This window comes from Ostrinia furnacalis, unplaced genomic scaffold, assembly GCF_004193835.3.
Source record: "Ostrinia furnacalis isolate ACB-3 unplaced genomic scaffold, ASM419383v2 OfSCF0802, whole genome shotgun sequence".
In the NCBI taxonomy this organism is placed as follows: Eukaryota; Metazoa; Arthropoda; class Insecta; order Lepidoptera; family Crambidae; genus Ostrinia; species Ostrinia furnacalis.
In genome coordinates, this window is record NW_021131041.1 from 1,037,355 (window position 1) to 1,058,075 (window position 20,721).

The following is a 20,721-nucleotide window of genomic DNA, read 5'->3' on the forward strand; positions in this document are numbered from 1 at the left end:
TTTAACCCTTAATACATAAAAATTGAAACAGCGAATAGTTTGATTCGACATTTATTCATTAACTATCAAAACATTCGCAACTATTTATGTCTAATAACAATATATACAACGAAAATAAATTCGAAACAGAGTTGCAACGGAAATCGACGCAAGCGCGTATTGCAAAAACTGAGTTACGAAAATCCTATCGACAACATGGCTCGATACGACATCCGTCACAGCTCTGGGTCTCCGCTAGGCTCTATTCGTCTCGATCACTCATTAGGAAAGGGAGTGAGACGGACAGAGCTCAGTATACACAGGTTGAATGGAATCGTATATCGTAAAATTCATTGAATGTATCTAAAACCACGATTTTTAATGCATCCTGTATAAAAATAGTTATGCGGCGTAGACATGTCATATTGACAACCAAAAATATACATAGGAACATCAAAATACATATTTTCCACCTAAAAATAACAATGCATGGTCCAATTTCGAATGTATAAAAAGAAGTAGAAAATATTGTACAAATGACTGGCTTATAATTGGCAAGTGGCATTATTTACATAAATAACAATACATTATCTAAACAATTAGGATTATAATAATCTGCTGGATGTCAACTTAAATAGATTGCACTACTTACTGGGTTTTTATGTACAAATATATAAATAGATGCGAGCCAAATCAGTATGTTATTCTCAATGTGTGATGCTTATTAATTCCATTTAGGATAAAAAAAACAGTACATAGTACATTTACAAGTCATATGGCGCTTAGAATATTATGATATATCATAAGATAAAATAATATGTAGAGCAGTATTGGCTACAATAAAATGGCAGTAACTTACTTTACGAATTTTAAGTAGATACACAAAATAATATAAGAAGAAATACATTAAGTATTGCCAATAATACTGGAAGATGAACTATGATATGACTCGACAACAGCAACATTTAGGTACGGACGACAACACATCGAACAAAACACTGTGTAGTTAACACTTATGTAAAGGTACGATTTTGCAACAAAAATATAATTTCGATTTGCTGTCGACTGTACTTTATGATAGTATGGCTATAATGTATATTTTTTCTTTTTATTACATTAATAAATATATGAACAGTATAATTTATATGCATATAAAACCAATAATATTCATATAAAAACTACATACAACGGCTCATAGAATTTAGAGTAGATTTTATGTGTCCAATACTTTATATGGCATATTTTATCTAAGAATATTTTATAAATAACATTTATTATGATATGACACTACATTCTGATCTTAATAATAAATAGTTTTCATGACTTTTGGACTAAAGCTTACAATTTCACTTACACATTGAGTTGAAACATCGCCGCCGAACCCGGCTATATCAATAATTTAACAACCGTATATTACACGATATAAATAAATAATAATTAAACCTACCACAGAGCTAGACAGCGTAATTCTAATTCGACGTCTCCACATCATGGGATAAAAGTTCTTTGGTACAGAAAAACTAAATTATTGCTCACGAAGCGCATTTCTTTTGTGACACCAAAGAAAACAGACTCCAAGTCTCAATGTAAAAAAAGTTCTTAACTCAGTCCGGGTTTACTTTTTGTCGTCGGCGTTTGTTTCGGCGGGCGGCTCCGCGCCTAAGATAAGCTGTATCTCATCGACGCTCTTGCCTTTGGTTTCTGGCACGACGAAGAAGATGAATAAGAAAGCCAGCACCATGACGCCGGCAAAAAGCCAGAACACCTGCCCGGATCCGATGGCGTTGTTCAGAGAGATGAAAGTACTCGTCACGGTAAAGCTCAGAAGCCAATTCAGAGTTCCAGCAGTCGAGCCAACGAAAGACTTGATGTCAATGAGGCACAGTTCACCCGCCATCATCCACGGGATCGGCCCGAAGCCCAGCGAGAATGCGATGATGAATAGCGACAGCGACACCAGAGGAAGCCATGATATCGCCAGCACAATCGACGATTCATCACCATGGGTGTCTTTCAGGAAGAAGAACACTCCGAGAGCGGTCGAGCACACACACATCACTAAAGCAGACAGCAGTAAAAGAATACGCCTGCCGAGTTTGTCCACAATAAGACTTGAAACGAATGTAGCGATGACTTGAATGACTCCGATGATGATGGTTGAAATGGCGGCTGGAATGGCAGCGCCGGCAGACGCGAAGATTGTCGACGTGTTGAAAATGACCGCGTTGATTCCTGATAGTTGCTGGAACAGCATCAGAGCATAGCAGATCATGATGGCTCGAAGAGCGTTCTTCTTTGTGATGGCAGATGTGAACGAGACCGGATTGTTCCTCGCTTCTTCAGCTTTCCTCTTAAGCCCATCAAGTTCTCCATCCACGTCATATGCTCGTCCCCTCAAACGAACTAACGCCTCACGAGCTTCGTCATTCCTGCCTTTGACGACCAAGTAGTTCGGGCTCTCCGGCATGAAGAAGAATACCATGAAGAATACAATCGGAACCAACGTACAGAGGATATTGAACACGAACACAGATGTGTAGCTGCCGACGGCGTACGCGAATAGGATACCGACTGTGATCATGAGCTGGAAGTAGCTTCCTAAGGTACCACGGATGGAGTCTTGGGCTATTTCGCTGGTGTAGGCAGGCGCTGTGACGCAGAAAGCACCGCCAGCGATTCCTGTGATTAATCTACCAGCGATGAGCATCGCAAGGCTTGTTGCGAAGGTAATCAATAGCCAGCCGAGTGTGAAAGGGATCACAAGACACAGCATAGTTTTCTTCCTGCCTATAGCGTCCATGATAAGTCCGATTGGGAAGCAGACGGCAGCGGCTCCGAGGTTGATGACGGAGGCCACCCACGCGCCTTCAGCTTCGGACACGGGGAAAGAATAATCGGTGCTGTTCTTCTGGCTGATGGTGAAGATGACCGGCGACGACCAGCCCAGCATAGAACCGGCGGCTAGGGCGCCGAGCGTAGCTGGAATGGACAAAATAATACTGTTATTTTTGAGGCAAAAAGTATAAAAAATATTATTGTTTTTTAGTAAAGACAAAGAGGCTAAAAAATCATAATAAGGGAAAAAGTCGTCTATTTTAAGAGCTTGACAATAACAAGAATTAAGATTCAAGCCTAAAAGTAGTGTGTATTTTAGAAAAAAGCATTCATGTCCCCAGTAATATACCTGGCTGTCTGTGTTTGTCTATCTAGTCCCAAATAAGGCCAAGCTTGTACCCATAGCTCCTAAATTAACGAGCATGTGCTGTGAGGCTGACAATGTAATTTTTCCCAAGGGATATCTTTAAAAACTCATAGAACTCATTTATTTATGCAAGTAGTCTTTTAAAAAGCATTTTTACACGTCCCAGTATTAACCCTGCCACTGCTTCAGGACAATAAATGGGCCAGTGCTGAGAAGAAGCAGCGCAAGAAACTCAGTCACTATTGTCAGCTTTTATAATTATAACTCATAAATAACGATTAATAAAACGCACCTGCAAGGGCTGCGATGTACTGCGGCAGCTTGCGGCCGTCGCCGCCGCGGGGCTCCACCAGCACCGTCTGAGAGATGCCCACCTCGGCCATGCCGTTGCCTTCTCGCTGGAATGGAACAAATAAAAACTGTTAATTATACTATTAAACCAATTTTCAAGTACACCAGCAGGCAGGTTTGACGCAGAATGTATGCTTTCTAAACTTTTTATACTATTTCAATATAAACAAACTTTTCAGTCCTTACATTAATTTATTATCTATAGAAAAGTCCACATTTTGCAAAGTGCACATTCTGCATCAGAACCCATCAGGTAAATCTAGTGACTTCCTTCCAAATGAACATCCTGGGTCCTGGACATTAAAGCAATATGATGCCCTATTTCAAAGTAAAGGAATGACAAAAAAAAAACACTCATATCTGTAATAAATCTTAAGTAAGCATTCAAATCTCATTGAAGGTGTAATTTATTTTATTTTACTAAAACTAAGGATAATCAGACATTCAGTATCAAATAACAGATCAGCTGTTGATTAGCTAACAAAATCAGAGAGCATGCATTTCCTATTTCTGTAAGAAACATGACACCTATACAATCACTACACACCTATGTAGGTAGACATAGGATATGAACCTGCTTATTATGGAAATGCATTTAATGTTTCTGTTTTCAAAGCGAAAACTAAACAGTATTTTTTTTGTTCAATGACACATGGAAAACTGTTTTTATCTCCAGCTTGACAATGATGAATGTAAAGGAATTAGCACAAATTCATCATTTGTTCATTCATTTTGTTTTGTTTTTAATTTACTTATTGCAGTTTTATTGAAGTAACTTACTAAATACCTGATGTGTGTACTCCTACATATTTTATTATTTCTTTGTATTCTTAAATGATAACAAAGTGAATGTGTTTGGTTATCAGGCAGGTGTTATCTAAAATACTGTATCTCTTAAAAAGGACGAAGCGAAAAATGGAAAGTTTACATAACATTAAAGATAGAAAGTACGAAAACATTTCTATTTAAGAGATAACAATGAGAAAACTGTATTTACTAGAACTTCGCTCTTGGCTACTGACTAATGATTCAATTTTTTTGCGTTAGTTCAGCTAAGCTGACAAGGCCAACTCTGTTTGCGAATAATATACAATCTACTATTGTATTTTACCTCATTTCCATAGCTGGTAGATGGATAACTGTTTACAGGGACCGCAGGAAGCAGTGGCTCTCTTTCAGGATCACTTCCAGGACGATTACGGTACAATGAAGACCTCATTTTGGACGGATATTAATAAAAACTAATAATTTACTAGAGATGGGTTATACTAGGTAAATTTGATACTAGGTGCACCTATTCCAAGTATTTATTAATACGTGATCCAAATACCTGTTCCACTTAGTACGTAGTAATTTACCATACTTGACGCGACTAGTGCGGAGTGCGGACTAATCCACGTATTATGACTTTAAAATACAATTTTCTTTGAAAAGATACAACCGTAGTATTAATAATGCAATTTGAAATTGAATAACTTGTAGAATAGAATGTTTCTTCTATAAAAAATAAACACTTCAAAAATCGGACGTGTGACGGCTCATGTCAAACTGAGAGTGTTCCATTTCAACATTTTTTCACATCGCTCACAAAACGCTTACAGATTAAAGAAATATCACAGATATCGCTAAATTTATCAACGTTGATGTCAAAAATAGCAAATCTCCCTACATGTAAAGGAACACGCCCAAATTGACAAAGAAACAGACAAAAAATCTTGGTGACAAAACTCCCCATGGGTCATCTACTACCAAAAATTTCTGGGAACTTTTGTCACCACCGGTATTTTAGCGGGTAACTTCTCAGAAACAGGAGTTAAATTCTATCTAATCAGCACTCGAAAACTATTCCAATTTAATCTAATTATCAAATTACTATTTCAATACAAATTATGCAATTATCACGGACGCGTGACAACAAACCAAAACAAACCTGTCGGAAGAATAAAAACTGGTTTTTTACCGGCTAGTCAACAAGGAGTGAGCTGGATGAGAGAGAACAAAAATTAAAATATTCAAAACCTTACCTGTGTACAAATAGAGTTTAAATTACGTAATACATCAAACACCTATTCCTATCTCACACCTGCCTGCGCTCAAATTTGTTTGTCAGACAGAGACGGAGTGAATCTCTACGTTCGCACATAAGCTTAGCGAGAAATACGCGGTGCACGTAATACACGACTACGGATTATGCAATAATAACCTCTATTACTTTGATGGTAGGGTCGGAAATCGTGTAATTTAAAAAATACTTAGCGAGAAATACGCGGTGCGTGTAATACACGACTACGTATTATGCAATAATAACCTCTATTACTTTGATGGTAGGGTCGGAAATCGTGTAATTTTAAAAAATACTAGGTGGATCAAGTATTTTAAAAATTGGAATAGGTGCCACTTAGTACTGTAAAATACCTAGTGTGTGGATCTGTTCTAGTAAATACGTCTCATCTCTATAATTTACACTATTCTCTCGACGGAGAATTTATAACACACGCCTCTTCCATACGAAATACGGAGGCAAACTGTTTTTATTCGCGAACTACGACACAGCTGGATTTGACCAAATGATGATGTTGACATTACTGCTAGTCAACAACACAGATATGGAGTCAACAACAATCACTTTTGCGTATCAAGTAAAAATAAACTTTAAGCAACGCAGTTAAGAGCGTTATCTAATCGCTCGATTATATAAACGTCAACTGCCTTTTTTATTTCAGTTGAGCTGCCTCGGGTTAATGCCGTTCGGCCAAAACGTGAACTGTCATATCGCTTTGGTGAATTTGTGTTTAATTTGTGCATGTATAAAAGTTATAGCCTGACCAGTGGGTCTAGACAAAGTGCAAATTTTAATCGCAAACCAGTCGAAAAGTGGTCGAAAAGCCCTTTTTTGTATGGAGTTTTGACGGATTCGATTTTCGATTCGATCAAAAAGTGCGTTTTGTCTAGGGGGGCAGGAACATAAAAACCCTGGCATAGAGGCGCGTCAATCGCATTTGATAGTGCAACACTGAGTACAGTCGTACCTGTGTTATATTAATAGGCTAACTTTATGTATCAGGATTCAGGATTACGGGCTAATTTGATATTTTCATAAATTAACCAAAAAATATTATTATAGGTAACCTGGTTTAAATAAATTAAATGAAACCATCAATCGAGCTAGTAGGATTTATTTTATTATTCATCAATAATCAAATTCAGAACTTGAATATTCAACTGCAATGTTTGGTCATGAACGCTTCAACCTCGGTACTTCTTTCCCAATTCCATAAAATTCAACACTTAGAAAGTGTCAGAAAATTTTAAAATAGGTAGTTGAAACAAACCACAGCTAATTTTCATAGTGGACTGTACTATACGATAAACATGACAGTCAATTTGACAACCTTTGTCGGAAACATTATTCAATGAAAATATTGTCCGAACCTTTAGTATTTCTCTTCGACAAATACTTTAACACATTGTGAACCACTTTTCTTTCACGACTATAAAAAGATTTTAGCAATTTAATTCACAAAATCAATTGCGCACATTTAAAATAAAGTTTGTTTACACTTTGACAGCAATAGACTGACATGCAAGGTGACATGTCAATGAAGTTTTCAGTTACTGTTGCCATTAAAAGAAATTAGTACCATTAGTTTTCCGCAACATGGCGAGGGTTTTTATGTTCCTGGTCAGGCTATAAATGTCAATGTTTCTCAAAGAAACAAATACAGAAATGTAACGAATAAAAATATATCACAAAACGTATTGCGCTCTTGCGCTCTAAGCAAATAATAAAGAAAATTAAGCGCCTAGTAAAATGTCACAGCAATCAGCAATAGTGCTAATACAACTTTGCTTGTACAATACAAGCAGGCGTCTAAAATTATTATCTTTGCTCTTTTTTGGGCTTGATAGCATTTGTTGGCCATGTTATTTTGTTGTCTACTGCTTGGTTTATCAGAAAACCTAAATTGATACCTAAGAAACAATATATGGCACCTGTTTATTTAAAGATCGTAGATACAAACCATAGGTACATATAAAGCTCTTACAAACCGCACAGATACAAACGTAGCTAGCGGGTATTGAACGTACTTGACATTGCCCAGCCACGTACTTTGTCGCCCTTGACTCGCTTAATTAGCATACGCAGTTGCGCTCTGGTTTAATCCGACCATAAGGAAATGTCGTTCCATTTAATACAAGTTGTTGGATATGAACAATCTTCAATATTCGGCCGGGTGAGACAAATTGCACAGTCCTTTTGATATGGCGATCATAATTATGCAGATATCCACGTGGTACCTACATTACTTCCTACCATGACGGAATAACAAATTACAACTGAACTGGATCTCATTATCATAGTTAGGGAATTTATTGAACTCGTAGGCACATTTAGGTGTAGAGTTTGTAAAGTTAGGGTTCGTAAAGTAAGGGCGTAAGTATTAAAAACTTAGCTAAGCTTGGCTCCAGTATACTTGAGCCTTAAGTAAAGCTATACCTTCTTAACTATTTGCTTTGCTTGTATCATTTCAGACAAATCAATCAAGATTCTAAATCTTTAGAATCTAGTCATTCTTTATAAATGTCAATTCTTATATTTTCGCCAAGTTTAAAAAATGATTTTTTATCAATAGGTACGATAGTACACGATTTTATCTTAGTTTATATCATTCCTTTGATGTAATAAGTATTTGCTAAAGTGCTCCACTAAAACAACCGATGGATTATTGTATTACGTCAAACAAATAAAATTTATTGTATTAATAAATTATCATAACTTGAGGAAATTATTATGGTGGTTGTAAAGGAATTTAGTCAAAAAATAGGAAAAAATGCAAGTTGTTCAGTTTTCATTTCCACTTTTTTATACTTATGTACTTACTTATTTCTAATTTTTGTGTCACCCAATATTTTGTAACTTGTAACAATAAGTCAAGTTAGAGCACAATATGACGTTATTGGAACCGGTTTAAGCTCAAATTCCATAACAAGTGCAATTGTTTTGGAAGTCACTGTAAACATTCGAGGAATGATTGCAATAGTCGAAGTCGTGAACACTCTATGACGATGTTCTTGTTTTAATTGGTAAATAATAATAAAACTACCTAATCATTTCGTATCGTTGTACTCAGGAAACAATCCACTACATCCCACTTGTTACTTGAAATGTGATTATACTCTGGGACATCGGTCAACAAGGACGCGTTTTATTACGCTCCGCGAATTTTTAATCGGAAACCATGGAAAAAGTGAAGTTTTTACGCAGTGTTTAGTACCACAATAAAGCTAACGAACCGGTCGATCTATTAGTGCAAATAGTTTTCTACAGTAATTCGTCACTCAAGAAATAGAAGCAAAATAAGTCCAAAATTTTATCAACGGCCGTGTATCACTGACCTACGACAACCCGCAGCTCGCTCGCTCGCGGCTTGACCCGCGCCCTGCCTCCCGCCGCTCCCCGCCCGCCTCCGCCTTTACGTCGCGCGAAATCTAAGTGTTGAAAATGTCTAGGGGAACTAAGTCGCAGACTTTAAAATTGAAGATAGCAGATGAACACCCATCCCCAAATGCTGATATGTCTTCCCTGCTTGCTGAATTGCGGCAATTGCGAAGCGAACTATGCGAAGTAAAACATCAAAACTTAGACATAAAAAAGGAAATGTCCTCTATCTCTGACACCCTACATCAAACACTAAAAGAGCACTCTAAGCAGATGGAGAAGGCGAAGCTGGAGATCGCGGATTTGAAGACTACAGTCGTAATTCTCCAACAACAAATCGCCTCACAGGAACAAGAAGGTATGAAAAACCATCTAGAAATAGTTGGACTAGCAGAAAGAGACAACGAAAACCTTTACCATATTGTTATGACGGCATCTCACAAAATCGGAGTCGAGTTGACTGAATCGGACATTGACGAGGTGGTAAGAGTAGGCGCTAGAAGCCGCCAGACTCCGCAAAGACCATCCCAAAACAACTTGTCACGTCCCCGTCCTATTGTTGTCAAACTAACGAGGAAGAGGAAACGGGACGATGTTATGAATGCGGCAAAAACCAGACGAAACATGACTTCGGAGGGTCTTGTAGACGGTGAACCGACCAGGATATTTTTCAACGAGAGACTCTCCAAGGAAAATCGGAATTTATTTCGGGAAGCTCGGACACGTGCAAGCGAACATGGGTTTCGTTACTGCTGGACCCGAAACGGCACTATCTTTGTCAGAAAAACAGACAATAAACCGGCAATCCGCATATCAACTCACAAGGACCTGGAAGATCACGTCGGGCCAGCTGTCCAGAAAGAAGTTACAGCTGCGTAAGCCGAATACCTCAGATATGTATAAGCCTCATGAAAACATACTTATTTTATTGGCCTTATTAGTATATCGCCTGTTTATTCCAATTTATGTTATAGTAGGTTTATTATCTCAAACACGATCTCATTACTTTAAGTTAGTTAATTTACCAAACTTTTATAACACTATTTTCTCTCACACACACACACTCACACTATACACGCACACACTTACACTACACACGCACACACACGCACTCAGAGGACAAAAAAACAAAGAGTTCCATAATAGCGAGTACAATCTATTTTTATTTTACCTACTTGCCATAACTTTCATCAGTCTTTTAAGTTTTATAATATTTGAAAATGACTAATTTAATGAGAGATTTCGACGATACTCTATCTATAGATTGTCACTCGCTCGATAATATAGAATCTTGCGCCGATTTTTTAAGTCCGGAACTCAACTTTAAATGCCTAACGTTAAATATAAGAAGCATTCAACTTAACTTTGACTCATTTTTGATAACCCTTAAACGTCTAAATATGAACTTGGACGCTATAATCCTAACGGAGTGCTGGTTAAACGAGAACACTATTATTCCAGAACTGCCCGGCTATAGCTCTTTTAGGACCCATAAATTCATAAATAAGAGTGGGGGAGTAGTAGCTTACATTAAAAGCTCTTTAGAATACAGTGTCAGGGAATCGTTGTGCGATGACTGTAACTGCCTTGAGATCGAATTAGATAAAAGTTTACTAGTTTTAGGGATTTACAGGTCACCTGCTTTCACAAACCTAAATAGGTTCTTGTCATCTCTTAATTATATTCTAGCAAATTATAAAAACAAGAAAATCATACTTACAGGTGATATAAATCTAGACCTATGCGCCCAACCCCTGAGCGAACAGTGTGCCGAGTACGTTTCACTCTTGAGTGAACATCAACTTATTCCAGCTATTACCAAGCCAACCAGAGCTAATGCTTGCCTTGATCATTTCTTTGTGAAAAATCCAGATCAGGCAATCGGATTGGTTTGTCTTACGGATATTACAGACCACTATACATGCCTATTAGGCTTGGCAGTCAATCAGCTTAAAAATCCTATAACCCGGCTAAGACTTAAAATAGATAATGAGGCAGTGGTAAACCAAATTTCAGAAGCCGACTGGACTACTGTCACTAAATGTCAAAATATTAACGAAGCAGTGTCTCTCCTGAGTAAAATCATAAAAAACGCCATTGAAAGTAGTACCACTAAAATTAAAATTAGTCGCTCAAAGTACAATCTTAAGCCATGGATCACTCCTGGTTTAATTAGATGCCAGAAACATAGAGACCGTCTTCACCTTAAAGCCAAGCAAAATCCAGAAAATCCAGTAATTGTCACATCGTACAAAAGATATCGCAACTTTCTGAACACTATCCTTCAAAAAACTAAACATTCTTACGAAAATGAAACTCTACTAGCTCACAAAAATAACCCAAAAAAACTCTGGCACACAATAAAGGATATATGCCATTTAAATAAACGCAAAACAGAATCTACTGATCTCATCAAAAATAAAAACGACCCGTGCTCATCCGTAAACCAGTGTAACAGTTACTTTGCCAATGTTGGAAAAGACTTAGCTGATAAATCTCTCAAAGACATGTCCGCTACACAGACATCTCTAGCTGCTGCAGTGTCACCTCAGCAATCGATATCAAAATCATTTTTCTTTAATCCTACAGACGAAAGTGAAGTTGACAGCCTTATTGGTGACTTAAAACTCGATAGCTCTCCAGGTATTGACAAATGCTCTACATTAATAATTAAACTTGCAAGAAAATCTCTAGTCATTCCTTTAACACACATTTTTAACCTAAGCTTCGCCTCTGGAGTTTTTCCTGAGGACTGGAAACTGGCCATCGTAACTCCAATACATAAAAATGGAGATAAAACCTGCCCCACCAACTACCGACCAATTTCATTACTTACAATATTCTCAAAACTGTTAGAAAAGCTAGTAAATAAAAGAATTGTTTCGTTTCTGGAGAGTAATAATCTTATACCGGAAAACCAATTTGGATTCAGACGCGGAAGATCTACCGAAGACGCTGTGATGGTTTTATCAAACTTAGTTTCAGATGCACTAGATAGGAACAAAGCCTGTCTGGGCGTATTCCTAGATCTCGCCAAAGCTTTCGACACGGTATCGACCCCAATCCTTCTTCGAAAGCTATACCACGTAGGCATTAGAGGACTGGCGTATGACTGGTTTGCCAGTTACCTATGTAATCGAAGACAGTGCGTTCGTGTCGGTTCAGTGGTTAGCGATCAGACCCAAGTTGAATACGGCGTACCTCAAGGCAGCATACTTGGCCCTACACTATTCATTTTGTATATGCGTGACATCCCCACACTACATCTCGAAGGAGCGGAAACGCTACTCTACGCTGACGACACGGTGTTGCTTTTTCAAGGAATTTCCTGGAAAACCACATATGAAAATGCTGAACGTGGCTTAGCAGCTGTCACGAACTGGCTTAAAAATAATTTGCTAACACTTAACGCCAAGAAAACGAAATACATAGCATTTCATATGACAGCTCGTACACAACCACCTTCCTCAAGCATACTCAAACTGCACATGCACACTCTAAATACTTCTGCAAGTTGCTCCTGTAGCGAAATTGAGAGGGTTGGTAGTATTAAATACCTAGGAGTAACCGTGGACCAAAACCTGTCCTATAAGGAACACATTTCCCAACTTTCCAACCGTACCCGTAAAATCATACACGTTATGAAAAATTTAAGATACTCGGCCCCGAGGGAAACTCTGCTGCTAGTGTACAAAACCCTTTGCCAATCCCTGATTATGTATTGCATTCGAGTGTGGGGAGGAGCTGCTAAGTACATAATGATTGAGCTTGAAAGAGCCCAAAGGGCAGTTCTTAAAGTGATGCTCAGGAAGCCTTTCAAATATAACACAAACCAGCTTTATTCGGAAGCAGGAGTCTTGAGAGTTCGTCAGCTGTTCATATTAAGGGCTGCTACTGGCATGCACACTATCACCCTCAGGTCTCCTGATTACGAAAAACTGTGTAAGCAACGTGTCTTTAAGATCCCGGTCCCAACAGTACGCACTAAATTTGCCAAACGTCACCCTACTTTTTTGCTACCATTCATATACAACAAAACTTGCCGTAAATTAAAAATTAAAACCCTTACTACTAGACATGCGAAACCAGAAATAGAATCTTGGCTTAATAGTCTTGACTATCCGGATACAGAATGCCTCCTCCCATAACAATTTTATAAGGAAACCTCTACCACGCACACTACATCATGCACACAAACACTTCACACTCACATCACACTTCACACACATCACACTTCACACACACATCACTCACATATTATACCTACACTCTGTTTTCTTTTATATATTTTGTTTAATTTTTAAACATAGTTTCCTACAATAGTTTATTAAGATGACTATTATACTTATAGAGACTAAGTAGTAACATTAAAATATTGTAAGTAATTTCATTTACCTGATTAATAACACTCTGAAACTGTTAGTAATAGTCTGATCTGAATGTTCCCAGACAACTTGTAAAGATTCTTTTGTGTAACAAGTTTTAAAGGTTACCGCGACACAAGCTTCGCTTAGTGCGGTATCCGCTAGATATAAGGACTTTATGTATTTGGTTTTACTGGCAATAAACGTTTTATTTATTATTATTATTATTTATTTAAATATTACTAACCACTCTTAAAGATTGAAAAACATTTCTATAAATCAGTTAGTATCAACATTCTGTGCCATGTTTCAAGCAAGTAAATAAAAAAAAAAACAGCTAACATGGCAGCTATTAGCTGTTCTTTTTTATTTCAAACACCCTCTGAACAAACCTCTAATATTAGTTTAGTCAAGGCATCTTGTAGAAAAATCTAACCTCTAAAACTAGATAAAAAAAGATATGATCTTCTGTGGTATTATTTGTAAGTTATATTAGAGCAGAGATAAAAAAAATTGCATTGTATCCACACTTAAGGGGGGTTAGGTTAGGTCTTATTCTATTAAAAAAATTGTTTTTAATCGTATTTTCGAAATTGTCATCCCATCACACACACGTCCTGTAATACACTCGACAGCAAATAAATCGCACCACACAAACGCGAACTTTAAAGATTTTCTTTTGACACAATAATGGTGCCCCAACAATATTGGTGTTATTTGAAAGCCCAATAAATTAAATATCCTTAAAGAAAAACACATTTAATTTCTTAATAAATGATTAACATATACCATAAATGTGACTTGAAAACCTCTGGGATCAATTAGACCAAATATGGTTATAAAACCAAATAATGATCACACGTGTCCTCTTTAACAGATGGATAGCGATTAATCCCAACTTAACAGTTTTATAGTCATAAAAAATGGCTATAGCGTAACTACCTATTTTTTGAAGAAGTGACTCTGGATCCTTGTAAAGACACATTTTTGGGNTAACACTCTGAAACTGTTAGTAATAGTCTGATCTGAATGTTCCCAGACCACTTGTAAAGATTCTTTTGTGTAACAAGTTTTAAAGGTTACCGCGACACAAGCTTCGCTTAGTGCGGTATCCGCTAGATATAAGGACTTTATGTATTTGGTTTTACTGGCAATAAACGTTTTATTTATTATTATTTATTATTATTATTATTACATTGCACGCGATGTTTGAAAAAACAATTACAATAATGGAAATCATACCAATCCAATCAATTACAAAATGTATTTGTATAGATTAGATTTGATTAGACAGACTTTACTGCGAATCATCGCGACATCCCACTTTTCATAACCTCTACATGCTAGATGGAAGCTAAACACTTATTAAAACTCAAACCAACATAGATATTTATCCTTTTTCCGTGAACGTGCTAGTTGTGGTGGAACCATCTCGAAGGATTTTCTGTGCGTATTTGAAATCGTCCAAATAGCCTTCATCAGGTGAATCACCTGACGTCATCCACCTGAAGAATTGCTCTAGCAAGCGTTTGACTCAGCGAGATTTACGTGACCGCATCTTCCTTACCTGACTGACCTGAAATGAGGCAGTGCCTATCTGACAAACGGTGTTTCATACGATAAAATTATGTGGTTTGAATTAGTAAAGAACCTTAAAATTTACTAGACCTAAGTACCTACATACCCCTTTATTGGCGCGTGGTGTCGGTACCGGTTTTTTTGGTGCTGCACCAGAACCTGGATTCGTCCTTCTTGGTCCTAGGACTGCACTATCCATGCTGCTTATACTCTGTGCCGCACCTGTCACCGCCAAGCCCGCCAAAACGGTACTAGGGCCAAACACTGCTATCCCTATCGGCGCCATTATGCTGGGCCCTCCACCACCCTTGCCAATGCCAAACATTTCGAAAATTTATAATATTAAAAACGGCAAGATGTCGAAACTAACACTGTTGTTTTGATTCGGTGTCGAAATCGCCACCAAGACACGAACTTATCTCAGTGAGATAAATCAAATCTTCATCTATCAACTGATAGCTATGTCAGTGATCTTTTGAAAATACTTGAAATCTTTATCCTGATGAAAGGCCCTCGAGATAGCAATCGTCTGCTTATTCGTAGGTAGGTAGGTATTACTTAATAACAGATAAAGCATAGCTTTTAAGTTGTGACCCATTTTATATTTTCAATACACGCGAACTCTACAATTCAAAATATTATAGACAAAAGCCGGTATTTTGACCTTTGTTTTCCATTTCTTTCCACCTAATCTATAGGCACATTTCCAATATTATTCATTTTTAACATTCACAATAACCAGTGTTTTCATTAGTTTACCCCTAGTATAGATAGACATACTCGTAGTTCCACAATAAACAATGTCTTTGTAGGACGGCGCTCGTGAATGTTTTATTTGATGCTAGGTATGACAATAAAGATAGCTGCAACAATGCTGTGTAATTATAACCGATAACATAATGATACATTTCGCTTTCATATACATTTCATACAGGTAAATAAATATCTACCCCCATGAGTTTCATTTACGTATAGTACCTAACTTTACTTAGGTAGTACGAGATCTAGTAACTAGTAGACATACGAATAGTGCATCACTTGTCACTAAAATGCATTCAAAGTGGGTAAAATGAATGTCAATTAGTATTTAGTACTATCGTCTAATAAAATAGGATTAAATGACTCTACATAATGACAAACAATTAACTTTAGCACTATAATAAAAATGCTAAAATAATCTGAATTGCTATAGATTAAAACGATTAAGTAAGTATAGAAAGGTAGATTACGATTAGGTAAGTATAGAAAATTTTCATAAAATATAAGTAGAGTTATTTACTTTTACATTATTCTAAAAAATCTACATTGAGTCAAATTCGTAGTAGTTAAATCACTAACTCGTTGAAGTCTTTACTATCACGAGATATTTGTTTTTTGTTAATTGCAACTAAATCTCTTAACAAGGTTTATTTTTGGCAACGCGAACGTCGGGAGAAAATTTCATTAATCTAAATTGCAAAAACACAGATTCTGTTGACTTCAATAGATTATGTGGAAGTATGAAAACCTGCTCCTTTTGTTGAAGTCGGTTAAAAAAATTCTGATTTCTTACGACAACTTAGGAATGTAGTCTTTTAGATAATGATAATAAGTCGTATGCAATATGATAATCAATTTACATCATACATCCTTCTTCTATAGCAAGTTTATATCCTTTTCACATTAGTCACATCGAGTAAGTACGACATTATCTCCGTATGTAGGTAGATCAAAACTTGACAGGTTAGCCTTCCGTACGTAGCGCAGTTCCGCACGGATGTAATGCACGTCCGTGTTAAAGAAATGCATTGTTCGTTTGTTTTGGAAAAGGGCAATGGCCACAAAGATTTAAATGATTATGCAGTTTCATCAAATGCATGCGTGGGAGTTAGGTATACGACCCAATGCACTTGAAGCTACCACAAAGATAAATATTATGCAGTTTTATTAAACTGCATTTGGCTTAGATTAGGTGGGTAATAGGTACCTACGCAGCTACGTATGACGGCACTTCAAGCATACCATGACATCTTATAATTGTACGTGGTTGTGCTATTTTTGAAGAAAAATAAATAAGTGTAAGTTATGTGTGTGGACTGTACTGTAACTACTGTAATCGAATACAAGTAGGATGTTCGAATTATGGACGAAGTTACTCGTTTATGAAGATCGAATTTCCATTCCACAAGAGATCAGTGTCAAAACATTTGGTATTTGAATTTGCGTTCCATGAAAGATCAGTTAATATACAATTGTTAAACTGATTGCAATTTGTTCAAGTAGCATGGATGAATCTATAATCACAAACTATCTATAATCACAATCGCATGTCTGCATCATCTCAAATAATAATGTAACAAGTGCTAAAAATAGCACCTCTACTTCTCATTAAATGGCATAATTTCAATACGTGCCGGTCGTAACCAGATGTAACCAGATTTAAACAAAGTTCAAATAGTTGCCAACCGTGGTAAAATGCGACACAAACTTGATTATGTTTGGGTAAAATTATACCGTGAGAAGACAATCCTGACGTGGCATAGTTTTTATTTGCAATTTTGAGCATTTTAGGAGGTTCTAACTAAGCTAGTTCTAAAAGTTAGGTAGGGAACGCGGACGTGTGAAAGAGCTGTTTTCCAAGTTACTGAGAACATGAGTGTTATTTTTATTAATCTCTATCCTATCTAATATTATTTTTAAGATACATTACATCTAAGATTAAGCTAACTGACTCTAGATTAAATCTTTTAGATCATTTAACAAGAATAAAGAAGACGCTTAGTGGCATACCAAGGCACGGTGAAGGTAAAACCTTTTTAATGTAAAATAGTAGGTCCCTGGTTCGATTTTACGTAACATGAAATATGAAAAAGTTGTTATTTCAACCAGGACTCTTAGTAAATTATGTATGTAGATAAGTAAAACACGGTCTTTTCATAATCCGTAATAAGCACATTAATCTACTCTTTAATAAAAGTGAGTAAATGACAAACACAGCTGCGTTCTTTATGACTCTACTGTTGAATTGACAAAATAAAATACCAGACGGAATGTTTTTAAAACAATCTACATACTTAACACATAGCGAAATATGAATTCTTTACAATGCACTGTGATTCGTGTAGAACAAGCTAGCTGGACAAAAGTCATTGTTGAATTTCTGATTACCGTTTATAAAAAACGATAAACAACATCCCAGACATTAAGGATTCCACAATTTTTTACTTTATTAATTACCTAGTCGTGAGTAATTAACATGGTAAGTGAGGATATGAGGATAGTTTAATTTTTAATACCTAATTTTGCTCGACTTTCGATAACACCTGACATTATTTTTTACTATGGTGACCAAATATTTGTGTGATGGATTTTGAAGATAAGGGTAAGTACTTTTTATTTTCTGTACAATAAGGTGCATAATAATGCACATAGTTTTAAAAAGTATGGCGAAATGTTGACCTTTATATTTTTCTCAAAATTTTATGTTTGGAAGACTAGAAGTTGTATGCCCCCACTTGACCCCAGTCTGGAATTTATATATATTGTAGCTGTAACCCTCTAGTATTCAAATATAACAGTTTTAGTTTGCACACTTTTGCACAACAATTTTATTTTTTCAGATTAATAAAAAATCAAGTTTTTTGATTAATGATTAAAACATTGAAAAAGTGACCAGAATAGCATGATTTTTAATTTATATTCTCAAAATGTGATATATTGGGATCACGAAAATTCGCTGAGAGAGTTGAAGAATAGCATCAGTCGCGTTTCAATTTCATTTCAATAGACGAAATACGGCAAAACAGGGAACGCTTCCTGAAAAACAAAACTGAGTGGATTCCCGGAGCCATAGTGTTACATGTTTCTGTTCATAAAGTTCGGTCTTCCACATCGAAAGATTCTACACCTGGACGACCACTCAAGGAGTTCGACGTGTCCAGCAAAAAGACGAAAAGAAGAAGACTTTTAGACATCATTTCCTCAAGAAGTACTTGAGAACTGATATTGGCTGCTGAAGCTGCAGCGCAACTGTCTGCTGGCCACAGCAACTTGGCAAGTCATTAATGTTGTCCCAGTCTACCCACTAAATTAAAAAAACTGAGATTCTTTGTTCCATATAAATCGCAAAAATGTTTATATCGAAAAATTGATTTTCACTAAATTCTCCATAAAAAACGGGAATTTCATACTTTAACACCTAATACATCATAAGACCAATTATTATTATACTGTAAAGTTAGTTTCTTCTTTCCTTTTTAGTCTGCTTCTCTTGATTTTAGGAAATAAATATTTTATTACCAAAAAAAAATTTTTTTTTTCAAACCTACCTATAATAATTATAATAACAAGCCTAATTAATCTTAAATTGCACAAAAAAGTAAGTAATGCGTGTATTAAACCCATTTAAGTAAAAAAATAATATTGTCCAGCTAGCTTGTTCTACTCGAATCACTGTGCAATGCGATAAATATAGTCAGCTGAAACATTTCCATTGAATAGGAAACACGGACGCCGTAAGCAATGGCGAAAATTAGTTTATTTCGAGGTATATTGATAAGTACAAACAAATCTAAACTCTTGATTTTCATTCCAAACATTTCTCTATCTCTCTATCAAACTGCCCTATGGTGCAAGGGCAGTTTTAGCAGTAGTAGGCCACTGGTGGCAAAGAAACGATTGATGAGAAGCAGTATACAGTTACAGCCGCTACCAAGCGGGTAACATGGAAAGCATTGGGGGAGGCCTATGTTCAGCAGTGGACGTCCTGTGGCTGAGATGATGATGATGATGATATACAGTTGATGGCAGCATTTTTGTTGCAAAACACACATGTACAGTTGACGGCACATCCTAACACCTAATGCAACCACATTATGGTACCATGTAATGCCTGGTGTTTTGCCAAGATCTCAAAACCAGACGACAAGAAAGCAATTTGTGTGTTGCCAGTAATAGCTGTAATACTCAAATGTTTAATTTCCTCAAATTACTGATATGTCTTCCGCGAAGTTGTAAAAGCTGATGGAAAACGATGAATGGTTGCGTTTAGAGCTTTATAAACTACGCAGTTAATTACATGAAGAATGTACTAAACATTGGTAGAGAGTCTACTATATTTGTAAATTGCGGTTATAATTTGACTTTATCTTAAAAGTAAAAAAATATTAATTAATGACATAATAACTTCAATATTCAGTTCAAGCAAAAAGTTCCTCTAACTTTGAACTAATATAGAATACTTTGGTATTGGTTAAAATAAAAAATAAAAAAAAGGCACTTAAAATGTAACAGATTATACGAGTAGGTACCTACTGCTCTTAATATACCACACATACATAACTGATAATCAAAAGAAACCCAATAATTTAAATATCACGATCAAGGTGGTCTTATCACTGTGAATAAAATAGATTATTAAAATATAACAAATAAGATCTCGAGATACGGTGCGTGCATTTGCACTATAATGATAATCATTATCAAATTAATTGAAAATATTGATAACATATTTTAAACCGTGTTGTCTTAAAGCAATGGCTTAAATTGCAATTCATGCGGCTTCTTAAACCTATCAAATGTGTTTTTGGTAGCATGACATCGCCCACACGCAATCGTTGTGTTCGCGACAAAAACAATAATTTGGGTCGGTGGAATCTGCCGCGCTGCTATTATGTCTGCTCACCCCGTGGTCTCACGAAATTGGAAGCCATTGTATAGTAGGTACTTATTATTATTCTGTGATCCTACAGACTGCCCATCAAGCTACCCACTGTGCATCTCATGTAGTGGTAGTGCTGTTCACAGAGCCAAACTGTTCTTTGGCTCAT

General features: G+C 36.4%; 1 protein-coding gene across 5 annotated transcripts in view; it reads right to left on the reverse strand.

Moving 5' to 3' along the window:
* Positions 1-35: 35 nt before the first annotated feature.
* The window catches only part of nebu (solute carrier family 2 member nebulosa), a 60,645-nt gene continuing 39,959 nt past the window's right edge, over positions 36-20,721 (reverse strand). For 3 of the 5 annotated variants that reach the window (XM_028300878.1, XM_028300874.1, XM_028300877.1), the window contains exons 2-3: positions 3,474-3,579; positions 36-2,958 (exon numbers count right to left, since the gene is read on the reverse strand). In XM_028300878.1, coding sequence (XP_028156679.1) covers positions 1,595-2,958; positions 3,474-3,579 — 1,470 coding nt within the window. In that variant the 3' untranslated portion in view covers positions 36-1,594. Of the gene's footprint in view, positions 2,959-3,473; positions 3,580-4,643; positions 4,782-5,992; positions 6,126-15,020; positions 15,386-20,721 lie in introns of those variants that run through there. The other 2 variants (XM_028300875.1, XM_028300873.1) reach the window with 2 other exon arrangements.